This window comes from Adelges cooleyi, unplaced genomic scaffold (genome assembly GCF_023614345.1).
Source record: "Adelges cooleyi isolate 19-005CV unplaced genomic scaffold, UGA_ACOO_1.1 ACOO_flye_CR_arks_rails_tigmint_CR_PRNA_41, whole genome shotgun sequence".
NCBI lineage: Eukaryota > Metazoa > Arthropoda > Insecta > Hemiptera > Adelgidae > Adelges > Adelges cooleyi.
This window is the reverse complement of record NW_026096090.1, coordinates 3,650,166-3,667,318: the sequence shown is the minus strand read 5'-3', so window position 1 is coordinate 3,667,318 and position 17,153 is coordinate 3,650,166. Positions and strand designations below refer to the sequence as shown.

At 28.3% G+C, this 17,153-nt stretch overlaps 3 protein-coding genes across 6 annotated transcripts; 1 reads left to right on the top strand and 2 right to left on the bottom strand.

Moving 5' to 3' along the window:
* Positions 1-59: 59 nt before the first annotated feature.
* Positions 60-8,575, bottom strand: LOC126841715 (histone deacetylase 11). Of its 3 annotated transcripts, XM_050578317.1 has the most exons (9): positions 8,288-8,575; positions 7,093-7,220; positions 6,298-6,408; positions 6,122-6,213; positions 5,831-6,035; positions 5,744-5,771; positions 5,605-5,677; positions 3,434-3,542; positions 60-2,373 (listed from the first exon to the last, which is right to left on the bottom strand). In XM_050578317.1, exons 2-9 carry the CDS (start codon positions 7,210-7,212, stop codon positions 2,200-2,202), a joined length of 912 nt encoding a protein of 303 aa, XP_050434274.1. In that variant the 5' UTR covers positions 7,213-7,220; positions 8,288-8,575; the 3' UTR covers positions 60-2,199. The 3 variants fall into 3 exon arrangements, with proteins under 3 accessions (XP_050434274.1, XP_050434272.1, XP_050434273.1); XM_050578315.1 differs by having other exon boundaries at positions 5,605-5,771; XM_050578316.1 differs by lacking the exon at positions 60-2,373 and having other exon boundaries at positions 3,109-3,542; positions 5,605-5,771.
* Positions 8,576-10,153: 1,578 nt separating this feature from the next.
* LOC126841846 (protein SEC13 homolog) lies at positions 10,154-11,580 on the bottom strand. The gene is made up of 2 exons (XM_050578573.1): positions 11,436-11,580; positions 10,154-11,353 (listed from the first exon to the last, which is right to left on the bottom strand). Exon 2 carries the CDS (start codon positions 11,316-11,318, stop codon positions 10,416-10,418), a length of 903 nt encoding a protein of 300 aa, XP_050434530.1. The 5' UTR covers positions 11,319-11,353; positions 11,436-11,580; the 3' UTR covers positions 10,154-10,415.
* Positions 11,581-11,695: 115 nt separating this feature from the next.
* Positions 11,696-16,564, top strand: LOC126841760 (cysteine--tRNA ligase, cytoplasmic). 2 transcript variants are annotated; one of them, XM_050578397.1, is made up of 11 exons: positions 11,696-11,926; positions 12,631-12,820; positions 12,899-13,220; positions 13,286-13,426; positions 13,524-13,734; positions 14,308-14,543; positions 14,618-14,851; positions 14,951-15,095; positions 15,159-15,367; positions 15,464-15,838; positions 16,241-16,564. In XM_050578397.1, exons 2-11 carry the CDS (start codon positions 12,636-12,638, stop codon positions 16,367-16,369), a joined length of 2,187 nt encoding a protein of 728 aa, XP_050434354.1. In that variant the 5' UTR covers positions 11,696-11,926; positions 12,631-12,635; the 3' UTR covers positions 16,370-16,564. The 2 variants fall into 2 exon arrangements, with proteins under 2 accessions (XP_050434354.1, XP_050434353.1); XM_050578396.1 differs by having other exon boundaries at positions 11,696-11,930; positions 16,241-16,563.
* The last annotated feature ends 589 nt before the right edge of the window (positions 16,565-17,153 follow it).

Genomic DNA, 17,153 nt, shown 5'->3' with positions numbered 1-17,153 from the left:
AAACACAAATATATATATATATATATATATATAATAATATGAACGTTAATTAAGCGATATAGCTATAAGTACATTTTTAACAATAAACTATCAGTTATCACTGTAATATACATAGATACATACAATAAACGGACTGGTGCTTAACAATGTTATTGTTGGATTACCACGCTTAAACGTACTGTTATGGGATCACGTATTGGTCACAGTGGTTCTTCTTTATTAAATCTTCTTCAGGCGTTAAATTGTTTTTTGTAATACTCAACGGCAGCTCTCGGAACGGCGCGACGCGGTCCGGCAGACGCGTTACAGATAAAACTCACTTATAATGTTGTATATTAGACTGGGTAGGTATATCTAATTTAATTTAATTGTCGAGAGAAATACGATTTTCTCTCGGCGAAGAATTGATTTTAGCTCCGGTCCAAAGCATTGGTTTATACGACAATACAAATCTGTTGCGAGCGTTAAAAAACGTTTAATTACATACAACAAGAGTATAATTATTTTCTAATACTAGCCACTGATTCGGACGGTTTTCTTGGAAGTGATTTTATCGTTTCAAATCCATTACTAGATAACTCCAAACCACAGTGGCAAGTGAGTGACCGCTTGGATACAATATATTGTTGTACCTATGATTCTTATTGTTCAGATTTTTTTGAAACTATTAACTATTATTGTGACACTTTCCCAATGAAAATAATACGATTTCCCCCCCCCCCCCCCTAAACGCAGTATTTTATTATATTCTTTGGAGAACACATTATTCCATTAAGTCAGGTTAGACTTAATGCGCGCCGAGTGGCGAGCAGGTCCACCCGTGACTTGCATGATGCATCTACCTGGCAATAGCTGCTAAAAGTAATTAAAATTTCTTAGACAGACTATAACCTCATTACATACTTAATGAACAACGAAGTAACAATTTGTCCGTAGACGTTTTACATAAAATAATTATGCAAATAAAATACCTCGTTTCTTGGCAAAACTGTAGTTTTAAAAAAGGCAAAAACTAGAGCGGTCACTCTAATCCCAAGTTAACAATGATAGTTGTTCCAGTAAGGACTATATTGTAACGTTTAAAGATAATAGTATGCACTGTGTAATTATAAATACCAGATCATACACGGAAAAAATACATAGTTGGTCCAACTAAAATTATGGTTAATATAAGGACACAATACATTTTTAGTTGGAATAACTGATAAGTTGGCCCAACTAAATTTTTATTTGGCTGAACTAAATGTATAGTTTCTTCAACTGCTTCGCTGAAGAGCAAAGGCTACATTGTATATCTTTGTCGATTCTAATGCGGAATTGAGAATTTTCAAGTTACAATTAGTGAATTCAGTGATCTGGTTCTTGAGGTTGTAACTTGTGTATAATATATTAAAGAATAAATATATCGTTCGGGTCTTCAAGATATAATTGAATGGCGTTATGCAAAAAGCAACCAACCCACAAAAAAAAAAATCGAGATTTTAGTTTAACTAGTGTATCTTGATTTTTTTTGTGGGTTGGTTGCTTTCTGCATAACGCCATTTAATTGTAGTTATTGATTCAAATGTATTCATTTATTTATCAAAAATGGACCTTTAAACATAGAAATTATAAAGCTAAATCATCATATCTCAATACAGTTGTATTTAATTTAGTGAAAGAAAACTCTGCTTTTTATTTAACTTTATTTCATACTTAATTAACTTCTTCTACTACAATACTTGCTTAAAAAACTACATTTGCCATCTAATTATTTGGTAAATAGATATATGAATTCTTTGTATTTCTACTCCAGATCATATACATCATCTCAACATTCTACAAATAATATTATGGGGCGATCTCAGCCACTTCAGCACTCGATTCCCAAACTCTTCTATGATCAGGAGGTTACCAAGAGCTATCTACCACCATAAACGCGATCGATAGGTGGTCGGTGGTTGTCGAGATAAACTTAAATGCACGTGTGAATATATTATTTTATTTTTTCTTCAACAATCTTTAATATAATATCAACCGTTTGTAAAGCCATTTATGTTCTTAGTTAGGTACTCAAGGTCAAGTATATTCTCAATTTTCTCTTCACCGTTTATTTATTTTCCCAATACTCGAACATTTCTCATCGTATCCGCTTTTTGAATTTCATTAGACTTAATGATTTTTGATTTACACAAGTTGAATTGCAATTTATATGGTAAATCATGATTGCACAACTTGAACAGGTTTTATCAGTTCTAGCTTTACAAGATTCTGCAATGAAGCCGCTATGATATTTGCAGTTGTCTTTTGATACCCGCCCGATGTCAACATGACCAACGGTATGTTGTTATCTCTGGCAACTTTGAAAACCATTTCATCTCGTTCAATTATGCCCTGTAGTTTAAAAATTAAAACAATAACCGATTATAGTCTAGATGATAACAGCTAATAGCAGCTATTAACACGAGCATGTTACCATGTCGATTAATCAGGGCTGGAAAAATTTGACCAATAGTGTTAATAAATTATAATACGTATAAATGGAATTTTGGAACTTCAAATTGTCAAGATGAACTTAATGGCCCGCCGCACCGCCCGGGGAACCAACTAGACTTTGTTTACTATTTTTAAATAAATTTAACTATCCAGTTTTATGAAAATGCTGCTTATTGAAATATAGTTTAAAATAACATACGTTTTATGGGAAATAAGCTTTAAGCTTCTAAAAATAAACTCAACAGACAATAGACTTTAAGCTTTTAAATTTTAGAATAACATTATTGTCTATTTATGAAATGTTAGTGTATGCAAGGAAAATATAAATATAAAATGTAAATGAAAAAGTGAATTTTGTAGATATGATTTACAATTATATACACCTACAGATTTTTGGAATGCATAATTATATAACAATATAAAATAAGAAAACGTTACTTATACCTAGTACCACAGCCAGTGAACTACTCTATATTTTATACACAAAATACTTGGCATTTAATTACATTTGGGTACATATTTTAAGTAAGGAAAATTTAAATCGTGCGGTACTATATGATTTTGGCTAAGACGATAAAACAGGTGAACACCATATGACATATTTCTATTTAATTGCCAATAAAATATAATTACTCATTATAATTCTTATTGACGAATAGAATTGATGTTTCAATGGTCTTCCGCGTTTTGCTTCTTACTACCTGTTAACTACTAGGTCATCCGTGATTCGAAATTATAACGATTAAACAAAATTACAAACAAAGGTTTTTTGTCATATTATAAACTTTTTATACAATGACTAATCATATATAATATACATGTACAAATTACAATGCGTTTATGAAATATTTACGGCGTTCAACGATGTTATTTTATTTGAACCAAACCACAAATACAATAATGGTCGATAAATAAATCGATTTGATATGTAGGTATAACAGTAAAAATAAAAACTTGCCTGCGGACTAATAGAGAGTAGTCCTAATTGATCTCCTTTCAACACGTCAGTCCCTGCATTATAGACAATGAAATTTGGTTTAACTTTCAAAAGCGATTCCGTCAAAACGCTGAAAATTAATGAAAATAATTTAATTCAATTATTTTATAATTAAATCAAGTGCCTAACAGAATATAACAAAATATTTAAAATGACTCTAAAGAAATCAAATTCAAACGGATCACAAACCAAATAATATACTACTATGAAATAAGATTCATAACGATACAAGATATCGCTACCAAGTACCGATAAAAAATTAATTAAAGAAATCATACGTGTTTTTGTACAGAAAAATATATAATATTATGTTTAACACAAACAATAATTTCAAAAGTTAACGTACTAGTACGAGTATTTGTAATAAATTTATCTATGGGAAGCGTGATTATTTATTTTTATTTTTAGGGATGCGTGAACCAAAAAAGTTTGGGAACCGCTGCAATAAGCTATTGACATGAGTAAGTAAAAGTCCAAATGTGAACACAATTTTGATTAAACTGAAAATATATTAGTATAGCTTACTCATAGCTAAAGATTAAAGGTGATATTCTGATAAATAAGGTCTAGGGTAAAACACTTAACATGAAAAATTAAAATATGAATTAATAAGTTTCAACATGTAAATGTACAAAAGGTTAAGTTTGCATAACTGTATTTTAGAGGTTTAACTGCGATGTGTCATGTGTAATGTTTAGTTCAGTAGTTAGGACTCATTTTTTTTTTTTGTAAATTGTTTATTTTTCGGATTATTACAGCATCTTTGTCAGTCATTTGAAAAAAAAAAATGTTATCTAAACATGTTCTCTCAAACAAGAAAAAGGTACCCTTTAAACTGATTTTAGAGATAAAACACCTATAATAAAAAAAGGAGGGGGACAAGATTTCTGAGGGAATCTTGTACACGTTTTGCATGGTCTATAGTGCAAAAGGCAATATGATGGATGCAAAAATACATTTTTTTCTGCTTGATAGTTTTAAAAACGCATACGAGATTCCCTCGGAAATCTATTATAGGTAATTAATCTCTAAAATCACTTTAAAATGTACTTTTATATATTTTGTGCCAACAGGTTTTTTTCATTCAAAATCATTGATGACATTCCTCTATACCATAGTATTTTCTTATTCTAGGTTGCTATATGTGAGTGAATCAACAGTCAACAGGTATTTGAAAAAATATTTTCATTATATTGTTAAATATGATATATAGTAACAACGGCAACAATATAATATTTAACAACATAATCATAGACAGATGATCAATCCTAATTGTATCGTCCTTAATACTCAAAATATAATTTTAAGAACATTTTAGCTTTTACAATACTTTTATTGATTTTTTACTTCTAACATCTAAATATTTGTATTAAAGTGTTTATTTGAAAGTGGTGTTAACACTTTTAGTTATAATAATTATTCCTGAAGACCTGTGATCTCACCCACCTCAATATGCCTGTTACTACTATGGCTGGACTTTACTGTGCTGATTTTTATATTTTATTTTTAATGTGTAAAATGATTGTCCAATTTTGGAAAACATATTTAATTTTAGAAAACAATTTTTTTTTTTTTTGGTTATTGAGTAAAATGTGATTTTTGCCTGGATCCGGACCCTGGGATATGAGTACATTACATATAAAATATTATAATGATGTTTGATAACTAATATTATGCATTCCACTAAATTAAAGTTAAATATTAAAATAAGTTTTTCTAATAAAACTGTATTAATTCCTCTATATTATGCTAAAACGCTCATAAAAAATAAAAATAAAAGACTTGACCATGCAGGTTACTACAGGAAGTACAAGTGTAAACTGAACAATGTCAATAGGTTATCATGTTGTTATACATACATGGATGTTTGCAACAAACATGGGCCTGTTAAGTACATATTATACAGTAAATAATATTAAGGCTAGATTATTATTAGTAGATAAATAAGTACACAAAAATATTAATACATTAGCACTACTTAAGTACTAATGCATACTATCAGTGTATACCCTACAACTACACCGTTTGCATTTAATTAACGAACAACTAATTATACAAAAAATAAAATAAATAATGTTTAATGTAAAAATATAATTTAATTTTTATTCCTGTTTCTCAATTATAATTTTTACCTTTCCAAAGAAGATAAATATTCATAATCTTGTACAAAATTATCTAATTTTACTGCACGCGATATTGCCCTCTCTGCAATGGCATCTTTTGGGTAAATATTTTTGTTATAAATATCAATAATAAAAACTTTTGAATTACCAATAAAGTCTTTTTCATATCCATTACCCTTAAAAAATATATTTTTACAGGAGAACACAAAACTTTTTAAACTATTCTTGCTTTTACCTGATGTGCATCTAAATCGATGACCATAACTAAATCGTAACTGTTTTCTTTTAAAGCATCGTTAATAACAAAGGTAATATCTGCATACGGACAAAATCCTCCTCCTTGATCTTTACTACAATGATGAAAACCTCCACCTAAATTAATAGCGACACCTTCTTTGCGAGCTACTTTACCGGCTAATCTTGTACCACCAACTTGAAACCTATTAACAAAACAACATAAACAATAAACAAATACAATAACTTAAATATTATTTTAATACTCTTATGTTTATACAATTTAATATACCTTATAGGTTTTAAATATTGTCTTTGCACTAAGAAATTAGGAAGAATAGCGACCACAGGAATTTCTGAGATACGTGCAGCTGTGTAACTCCACTATAAATTAACAAACAATGAATATTTCTTTTATAACTTGAAAAAATTATTTAAACCTAATACTTATAAATTTTAGGTACCTACTTTTAGACTACTGAGATAGCGTTTAGTATGTATTTCAAGCAACTCTTCCTCTGTAATCTCATTTGGAATATAAATGTTACTTTCATTCAAACCAATTGTTTTCTTAAGAATCTGAAACATTTAGTTAATAAAAATAACAAATGTATAATAAAAAGTTATTAAATTGAAAGAAATTAATATGTGTATGATTCACACATAGAATTACTGCATAATTTAAAAGGTATAATAATGCTAGTAGTTATAACCAAGAGCGGACTACCCTTTCAATATTTTACTCTATTTCTCTTAATCATATTTTTATTTAAAAAAACTAAGCGTTTAATAATATTTACATTACAATAGGAATTAATATTTCATTTTATACATTATGGTTATAATTATAACTATAAGAATTAAATAGAGTATCTGATACGGCGTGCATATTCTCACATTATGCTTGTACAGTAATGCATTTCAATGCATAGGTATACTTTTACAGATAGTTCAATCAGTAAAATACTTATTTTAGCCTTCAAGTGCTAATGTGTTTGAAAGTTACATCATCGTGTGGCGGCATTTATACCGCTTTCTATCTTATATGGGGAAATTTTGAAACTTATAATTGAATTTACTTATGAGTTTTGTTTTTTGTAACTAGAGAATACCCGACGGTCCTTTCAGGCTGACTTAACACATTTAGATGTGGTACGTATTTTTTAAAAAGGGCAGTGTTAAGGCGAGTGCAAGAAGGTTAAATTAGTATCTAATGCAATATCAAGTGTAATTGTTTGTATACACAAGAGCAATTATACTTACTTCAAAAATATGTCCCCACTTTTTTGAATCAAATGGATGTAAATTTTCCAACCCAAAAAATTGAATATTATACTCGTTTCGATAAACTATTGGCCAGAGGACTTTAATTGACGAGTCCATTGCACAATCTAAAATGTTAAAAGTAAAAAATCTTTAAAATCATCACTTAGATATAATATTTTTTTTACAAAACATGTCTTTTTGGTGGGGGACAATAAAAAATGTGCGTTATGATACATAATATTATAATATCACATAGAATTACTATGGTTATCAACAGGCTATGAACAATATAATTAAATGTTTTTTATATCATTAGCCACTCAGTACTCGTACATTATTTTCTTTGTAAGAGAGTCATCACTCATCATGTGAATTGAGTGAAAACAAAAATAAATAAAAGACATGTTAATAATCCAATATCTTTTAATTAAATAATTTTATGTGTTGAAGATTCCATAGATTGAAATTTATTATTAAGATTTATATTTTGATTGAGTATATGATATATCCACATGTTTCTAATGTGCTAACAATTCTGCTTTGCTGCTAAGTGCTGACAAGGGTGGTCGCAAACATACATTTAGGGAGGTGGGAGACCCATTCTTATGTAATTTGTAAAATTTACAAATATACTATAGATCAAAGATAAACTGGCTACATACATATTACAAAAAAAATATGAAAATAGATATGTGAAATGTTAAAAAAATTGTGGTTCATAGAGTTTTGTGGAACAAAAGAATTTGGCTAAAAGTACATGGCTTTACCATTAGTTAAATACATATAGATGGCTCATGCAATGTTAAAAATTGTTTGTTTATAAATTGGAACTAGAGCTAAGAGTACTTAGAGGGTGTTTCTAATATTTGTACTGCAAGGTGCTATTGCTATTTATGTGTACAAAGGCTTTATTGAATATGTAAGTATATTTGACAAAAATTTAACTAATCAGTAGTAAAACATCATAGAAGAGAATGATATGACGTCTACATACTTTTAATAAAATATTTAAATAACAAATACTTTTATAAAAAAATTATATACAATATTTTTTTAATTGTCTCTTCGACTTTAAGAAGCACACCCTGCTACTGTAACTAATGTAAATCTAAATTAAATATTTAAATTTGATTATATCGGTATTCACTTTTTTATTTATTTACAAATGTAATAGTCTTGTAATTTTTTTTACCTTTTTCCAATTTTATCTATTTAAGAAGAAGAACTTCTCAATATTATTATCCTAAAGTAAACTTGCACAATTCAGGTGTTTTAAAAATATTTAGTTTAGGACTAAATTATAATAGAAAGCTTCTTTATTCATAAAAATAACATCAATTTCCATCACTACTTAAAAGTGAAGTGAAATATTAAATGATTGTAGTAACCGAATACCGACTAATACTAAAACTTAGTTTTCAGTATTTTTCAAATTAAATAGGTAGGTAGGTGTTGAACTATTAAACCACTGAATTTATTCTGAGATTGAACAAAACACATACAAGTGATAAGGTGAGAATGATATCAATATTTACTATAAATTATATTATCATATTTTGTAGTATTTGATAATAAACATTCCAATTTCCAGTTCATTCACAAAAATCAAAATGTACCGGTTGCGGGCTGACGGACTAGCATAAAGTTTTGAATTCTTATGGACTTCCACGGGCCACGGCTAGGACTAGATTAGGCCTAACTCCTAATAGTCAATACCCAAATCATATTGATACTTTAACAGTGTTGTGTGAGCTTGCTACTATACATAGACCAATAAAGATTCTTTATAGGTCTATGCTACTATACAGGAGAGACTAAAAACTAATTATTCTATCACTGAGCACTACCACTCAGATGTGCATAACATAAAAAAATGCATTGACTGGTGAAGAGAGAGATGGGACGCTCTAAATTTATATTGGGTCGTTTTAAAATTGTCCATGAAGAAATAGTAAATACATAAACTCAAAATAATGTCATCCTTTGTTATGTACTAAATTTCAGTGTTAAAAATTTTGCTTCTTCTTAGAAATAACTTAAGATCTTGTACTGGTTATGGTTTATATCTGTATAAAAATTTCAGCATAAGTAATAACATTGAGTATATACTGTACAGTATTATATACTCAATGGTAATATGATTAATACAGATTAAAATTTAAACCTACAAAAATAAACATATTATTTTTTAAAACTCATTCAGATAACCCTAACAATGTAATATTAGACGTATAGTTCGATCGAAAATTGGCTTGCCATAAAAGCATACGACAGGGACCATTCAATCAATGGTACTACTTAACCATTAGTAATCAGCTGTAAAGCCTAGTTCACACTATGCAGTATTTTAGTAACTAATCGTGTATGAGCAGACCAATTTAGTCGAGTAGTTCAGCAGTTAGTAAATCACTTACCACTTGACTAAAATACTGGCAAAGTCTGAGCTATTAGCTAAAATTTTCAAATTCTAAAAACATGAGAAATTCATCAGTATAAGTAATTACTAAATAACCAGTTTCCAAAAAAAAAAAAAAACAAACTTTATCTTACTATAAAAATACAGCATGGTATAAAAGACAACTATTAAGCACACTTGTTTATATTGAGGCTGTATTAAAATATGAATATATATAGTATTAAATAAAGTACCTAAAATAATTAATATCACAGAAAAATTCACCTATAACATTTTTTGATATAATATTTTTTTACAGAAAACAATTACACCAATTGATTTAAAACTATGGTAACAACTACGTTTGTAAAGTTTTAAGCCAGTAAGAATTATAAAAAAAAAAAACATGTTATATTATCAAGAAAATATTGCATATTAAATAACAATACCTCATTCATACTATGTTTTAACTTTTAACTGTTGATGAAAAACAGTTAATAGATGCTGCATTAAAATGTTTACCAGCAATTAATGATCTTAATTATTATGCTAATAAATCAACGCAACAGTTTAAGTTTCAACTCGATGTTTTAAAATATGCCTATACCACACTCCTTAAGATATAGGCGGTATAACGTCCTCTTGGAAAAAATATAACATAAATTAAAAAAAAAAGTTTATAATATTAATTTGTATTGTCAAAAATATTTTGAACAAATAGACATAAAACTAAATTAGCAATGACAATTTCTGCTTGGTAGTTGATAAAATAGTTTAAAAAAACTGATAGTTTATCTATAATTTATACAATTAATTATATTTTTTAATAACGTATACAATCCTTACTGCAATAAATTTCAAAAAGGCGTTTTCTAAGGAAAATACAAAATTGTAATACTTAATAAGAAATATTTGTTGAGAAATTTTAATTTCCTTTATTTTCTTCAACTTCACTACATGTGACCCATTTTCCACTTTTGTTTTCTTTCCATAGAGATACTTTATTACTTTCAGCAGACACTGCTAAAACATTCCCAATTTTTGACCAACTGACAGTCCATACACGGCTATCAAATAAATGCATTCTTGTTGATATCCATTTTGAGTAATCATCACTGCTGGAGACTACAACAGTTTTATCTTCAGAACAACTTGCTATAAGTTGTCTATTATCCCCAACGGTACATGTCCATGCAACATCTCGAACCCAATCAGTATGAGAATTGATCTCCCCAATCTGTACCCAACGATCTCCTTCATCAACCCACATTTTGACCAAATTGTCACATCCTCCTGTTGCTAACACCAATTTCTTACCAAAATTCATTTGATCTGGTCCAAATAATTGTTCTTTGTATGGCGCCCAAGCAACACAGTTACATCCATTGTGATGGGCACCGAAAGCTTTAGAAGACCATTCTTTATTAAATACATGCACAGCAACAGATCCATCTGAACTAGCACTCGCTAAAACAGTACCATGTTGATGAGGTGCCCAAGCTATTGCATTAACTGATGATTCATGAGCATATTCAAAAATATTATACCAGTCATTAGATTCTTTCCATACAACAACACGTTTGTCATAAGAACATGATGCCAATAGATGACCAGAGACCGGATGGGACCAGGATATTTGCCAAACTGGTCCATGATGACCTTTGATATCAGCTAAAAGGGTTTTATTACCATTCTGAATACTATATATCTTTATAGATTTATCACTGGAACATGTAGCTAGGCGTTGGCCATAGTAGTCTAATTCAGCATCATGCACTTCCCCTTCATGTTCATTTAGAACTAGACCAACCATCGGAACCATCTTCATGCTTTAAATATTTTCGTTGTTAATACTTATTAAACCTATTAGGAAAAAAAATGTAATTAATGAACTGAGAACTATATTTATAAATTAAACATTTTTATATTTGTTTGAAATTATTACCTTTTAAACACAAAAGATCCGACAATTTCAACTCTTTCTAGAAAAAGAACAGCTAAAACAATTACCAATTTATTCAAAATTACATTTTTTTTTATAATAATGTGAGAAATTAGTTAAATTTACAAACAAGTTAGTATGCTATTTCTTATCAGTGCTAATGATAATTTGTTTTCCACGCCACGAATATAGAACGTTACGCGGCGTTTGTAAAATGATAACGTTTATCATAAAATATTATTTTATCATCACCTCATCTGTATTTTGTCATCATCATCCACATGGCATCAGGGAAATGGTCGTGTGGTCCAAATTTGGCAATTAATATTTAATAAAATTAATTACATTGCTACATTTTCTTTAATTTAAAAATAAATTAATAAAGAATTTAACAAACATCAATATGTTTTTCCTTTATTTTTAATAAAATTTTATTTTTCTCATTATATAATTTTTGCACAGATCTTTTTATTAATGGTTTTTTGGTGTTATAAGTAGGTAAGTTTTTAAAAATCGTATTATTTTATCATATTATTAAATTAAATAATAAGCCTATAAATTTAAACTGATATTTTTATGCATAAGATTTTGAACTATAAGATTTTTAACAATTATTAACTAGCTGTAGTTAGTTAGTGCACAATATTAAACCAGATTCTTCAAACTAGTTGAAACTTGAAACCATTGATTTGTAATTAAAATTAAAACTGTTTATAAACTGTTTGCCTTATCTTTAACTTATTTGGTATGTGAATGCGAATTGTCAGTAAAGTATGTTTATCGAAATCAGATAATTACACTTAATATTTAAAGTAGCTCTACATAACTATTATTAAATAACATCAAAAAATTAACAAAATTTGCATTACATATTACATACCGTATACATTTAGCTTGGATGTATCATATTTCTCGACACTTCATTCACAGCAAAATCTAAATAGCTACAGAAGCCGGTTATTCTTCTATATCTTATGTTTATACTATCTCTCCATCAGTATTAATTATGTATATTACATGTTTTTTTATATTATTATCAGCATTTCAATATTCTGTTAAAAATAACGATCAAGCGAGGGCCACTTAATAGTATTAAACATAATTTATAATTATACATTATTAATAAATAATATTTTGTATTATTATGTTCAATATATTAATTAAAAAATAATTTTTTAATGTTTTCATTTTATTATAGAAAGTATGTCTGTCACCAAAAGAACTCAACCAACTTGGGCTGTTGGAAATCCATTAGAATCGCCACAGTTGAAACTGTATAACAGTTTAACGAGGAGAAAAGAAGTATTCGTACCAAAAAATGGCAATAAAGTTCTTTGGTATAGTTGTGGACCTACAGTTTATGATGCTTCTCATATGGGCCATGCTCGGTAAATTAAAATAAAAAATACTATTTTACATATAAATATATAATATATTGATACATTGATTATTTTATTTTTGTATAGAAGTTATATAACATTTGATATATTAAGACGGGTACTAGGAGACTATTTCCGTTATAATGTTGAGTATGTTATGAATATCACCGACATTGATGACAAAATAATTAAACGAGCACGACAACTGCACCTCTTTGAAGAATATGTAAAGAACACTACAGTTAAACAAACTATATTAAGCGATATCCTATTGGCTCTAGAGGATCTAGAAAAAAATGTTAACCAAATGGATGCTGATAAAAAAGCGATGACTGTCAAAGCCATTGAAAAATTGAAAGTGACCGCAGAGATATTTGAAAAATCTGCAAATGCTATGGATGATTTGAAAGTTTGTGATAAATCAATTCTTCATTAAATCAATTTAAATAAACTAATTAAGATATATATTTTTAGTCTGCTTTAAGTGAAATCAAAGATTCTTTTAGCGCATATTTGGATAAAAGAGATTGTTCTAGTGTTTCAGAAAACAGTATATTTGTTTCACTACCACGATTTTGGGAATCGGCTTTTCATACAGATATGAATGCATTAAACGTTGAGTATTTAGTTATTTAGTCACTAGCTTAAAACTTGCTTTGTATGTATAAAATTTGTATTGTAACTTACTCAACATTAAAATTTTTTATAACAGATTTTATCACCAGACAAACTTACTCGAGTCAGTGAATATGTTCCTGAGATCATTGATTACATAAAAAAAATTATTGAAAATGGTTATGCTTACGAATCAAATGGTTCTGTATATTTTGATGTAGCTGCATTCGATTCTAAGCCTAATCATCATTATGCTAAACTAGTTCCTGAAGCATATGGAGATTCCAAGTCTCTTCAAGAAGGCGAAGGTAAATGGATACATGACAACTATTGAATATATTGTATAAATACTTTATAAGTATTTGTTAGTTAACGAGACTACCGTAAAATAAAATAAATCTTATTAAAATTCTATACATACTAATTCTGAAATAAATAGGTATTAATACAATATTTGATTATATTATTTTATTAAAAAAATATATATAATTCATTTTTAAAAGGATAATAAATTATAATTTTATTTTCGATAAAAGCTTCAAAAATAGTTTTACATTTCCTCTACAGATCCTTGAAAAACTCTTTAAGCTCCCACAGAATTTCGGTAAAAAGGAAAAAAAATTATTTGGAGGCTATGCCTAATTAATTCCTGACATTTTTGAGAGCCTAAATCCATTTATAAGGTTGATCTTCCTTAGCCCTTACCCCTTGTTGTGTTAATACCATTCACTAACCTAATCTAGCTTACCCTACTAATAATCCAAGTCCCTCTTTGGTTAAGAGAAACGTCAAAATTATATAAAATTACTTAAAAAATATTGAGAGGTTAATTTTTTTAGTTAAAATAAGCTGTATAATTAATTTTGCTAATAACTTTTTAGGTGACTTATCAGCGAGCACATCAGTTGAAAAGAGATCGCCTAATGATTTCGCTCTGTGGAAACAATCAAAGTTAGGCGAACCGTGGTGGGAATCTCCATGGGGAAAGGGACGACCAGGATGGCACATTGAATGTTCAGTGATGGCTTCTAGTATATTAGGTCAAACATTAGACATTCATACAGGTGGCATTGATCTTAGATTTCCACATCATGATAATGAAATAGCACAAGCAGAAGTAATATTAAAATTATTAAAACAGTTGTTAACATTTATTTTTATATTATAACAAATATGTCATTTTTCATTTAGGCATATTTTAATAACGAAGAATGGGTTCGATATTTTTTGCACTCTGGTCATTTAACAATATCTGGGTGCAAAATGTCAAAATCTCTTAAAAACTTCATTACTATTGATGATGCTCTGAAATGTCATTCTTCAAGACAACTGCGACTTGCATTTTTGTTGCACTCATGGAAGGAAACTTTGGATTATAGTGAAAGTACAATGGAATCAGCTGTGGCTTGTGAAAAACTTCTCAATGTTAGAATTTTATCAGTTTGAATTATTTATTCAGCTAGTTCAATATCTTCTTTAGTATTTTCTAACAAAAGTGTTAATATTTATTATGTTATGTTTTAGGAATTTTTTTTAAACATTAAAAATGTGACAAGAAGGTGTGATACTGATAAATTAGCCGAAAGTTATTCTAAATGGACATTATCGGAAAAAGAATTAGATAGGAAATTTACCCTAAGTAAATCTAATGTTCATGCTGCACTTTGTGGTTAGTATTTATTTTTTTAAACTATTATTTAACCATACTCTCATTTTATTTTAATGTTTTTAGATAATATTGATACAAAGTCGGTATTAGATACCATTAGAGAATGCATTTCTGCCTGTAATGTATACTTAAGAGATTGCGACGCTACCAAGCTTAATGCCAACTTATTATTAAATATTGCGAAATATATTACAGGAATATTAAAAATATTTGGTATTAAAACCGCCGAAGAAATTGGTTTTCCAGTGTGCGATGGAAGTTCATCTAATGATGTAACGTCCGCTTACTTTTTTCATTTTGTTTTAATCCTTATATTATTATTGTATACATCTTACCAAGGTATTCATTTAATTTTTTGTAATTTATAGGTCGAGTCTATTGTCACGCCTTTTCTGGGTATTTTATCAGATTTCCGTGACTCAGTTCGATCAAACGCTCGTGCGATTGCTTCAAAGGACATTCTCATTTTATGTGATAAGCTTAGAGATGAAATTCTTCCAGATGTCGGAGTGCGTCTTGAAGATGCAGAAGGTAAACCAACAGCTGTTAAATTTGTTGGACGGGAAACCATACTACGAGAAAAAGAAGCCAAAGCTAAAGTCGAAGCTGAAAAGCTAGCAGAGAAAGAACGAAAAAAGAAAGAATTAGAAGAAGCAAAAGCTAAGAAAGAAGAGTTAAAAAAAGTACATCCTAAAGATTTATTCAAATTGGATACTGATAAGTATTCAGAATTTGATGAAAATGTAATTCTATATTTTATTTTTATATATTATAGTTTAATCTTATTTTTAAGATATGGCCTAACTCCTTTACCACAATCAACAATCTGACTCTGTCTGGCAGTTTCTCGAGACAAGCTACATTAACTTTCCTGTCAGATTCTTAAGATGGATTTACACGTTAAGTGAAAAACTGGACGTGTAAATCTTAAATGATTCACAACAATTTCAGTTAATTTGCTTATGCTGCTACACAGTAATACCATACATAAATAAGTTTGTGCGGCTTTACTGAACAATGTAAACTCACCTTAAAACTGTTTAGGTCACCAGCTAACTCTAACCCCAAAAACCTGTCTTATAGAAATATGAAAATTAATTCAATAGAATAATTTATTTATATGTGATATTATTTTTTTTATTCAGGGATTGCCTACAGTAGACAAAGAAGGTAACAAAATTAGCAAAGGATTAACAAAAAAGCTGCAAAAAATACAGTCGACCCATGTTACATTACATCAACAATACTTGGACAGTATTAGTAAAGTTAATTAAGTGATCAATTGAATTAAATAATTATTGTATTAATAATAAAAATCTCAAACTTATTGTTAATACAACTTGTATTAACGTATAGTGGTATAATATTTATTTTATAACACAAATGTATTAAAAATTATTTATTCTGTTGGTTTAAAAAAACGAACAAATCCTTTCATCTTCTGAATCTATATTTTTTGAAGTTTAAATCGATTATTAAAAATTATTTTATTTTATTTATCGAAAAGGAAACGATAATAAATTTAATTTCAATAAACATAATAATAATAGTGAATCTAGAAATAAAATGTATACCGAAGTACATTTTTAATATATATATATAGAGAGAGAGATAATAAATTATTGTAATATTTAGCCAGTACTCAATAAGTCTAATAAAAACCAGTATTTAAAAAAAATAAACTTACGTTTAATATAAGCATTCTAATGTGTTATTTGTTGTTTACTATTCATTCGTAGTTCTCTTATATCCAAGCAAACTACAATTAGATAAGGTTGGAATACATTCTTTAAAGGTTATTTTGTAATTGAATTGGTCGAATATTCCTGTGTCAAATTTTGGTTTCGTCAGCGGCTAATTGGGCATATAAAATCGTAAGTGCTTATGGTCAATTAATGTTGAGATATAGGAAGTAGTTAAATTTTTCTGTCATATTACTGAAGAAAAGAAAAATTTCTATTAAATTTTTTAAATGTTTAAATAAATTCGTAAATGAACAGAATATTACTCCTACTATTATTCTTATAGGCAACATATTTTGTTTATATGTTATCGTAG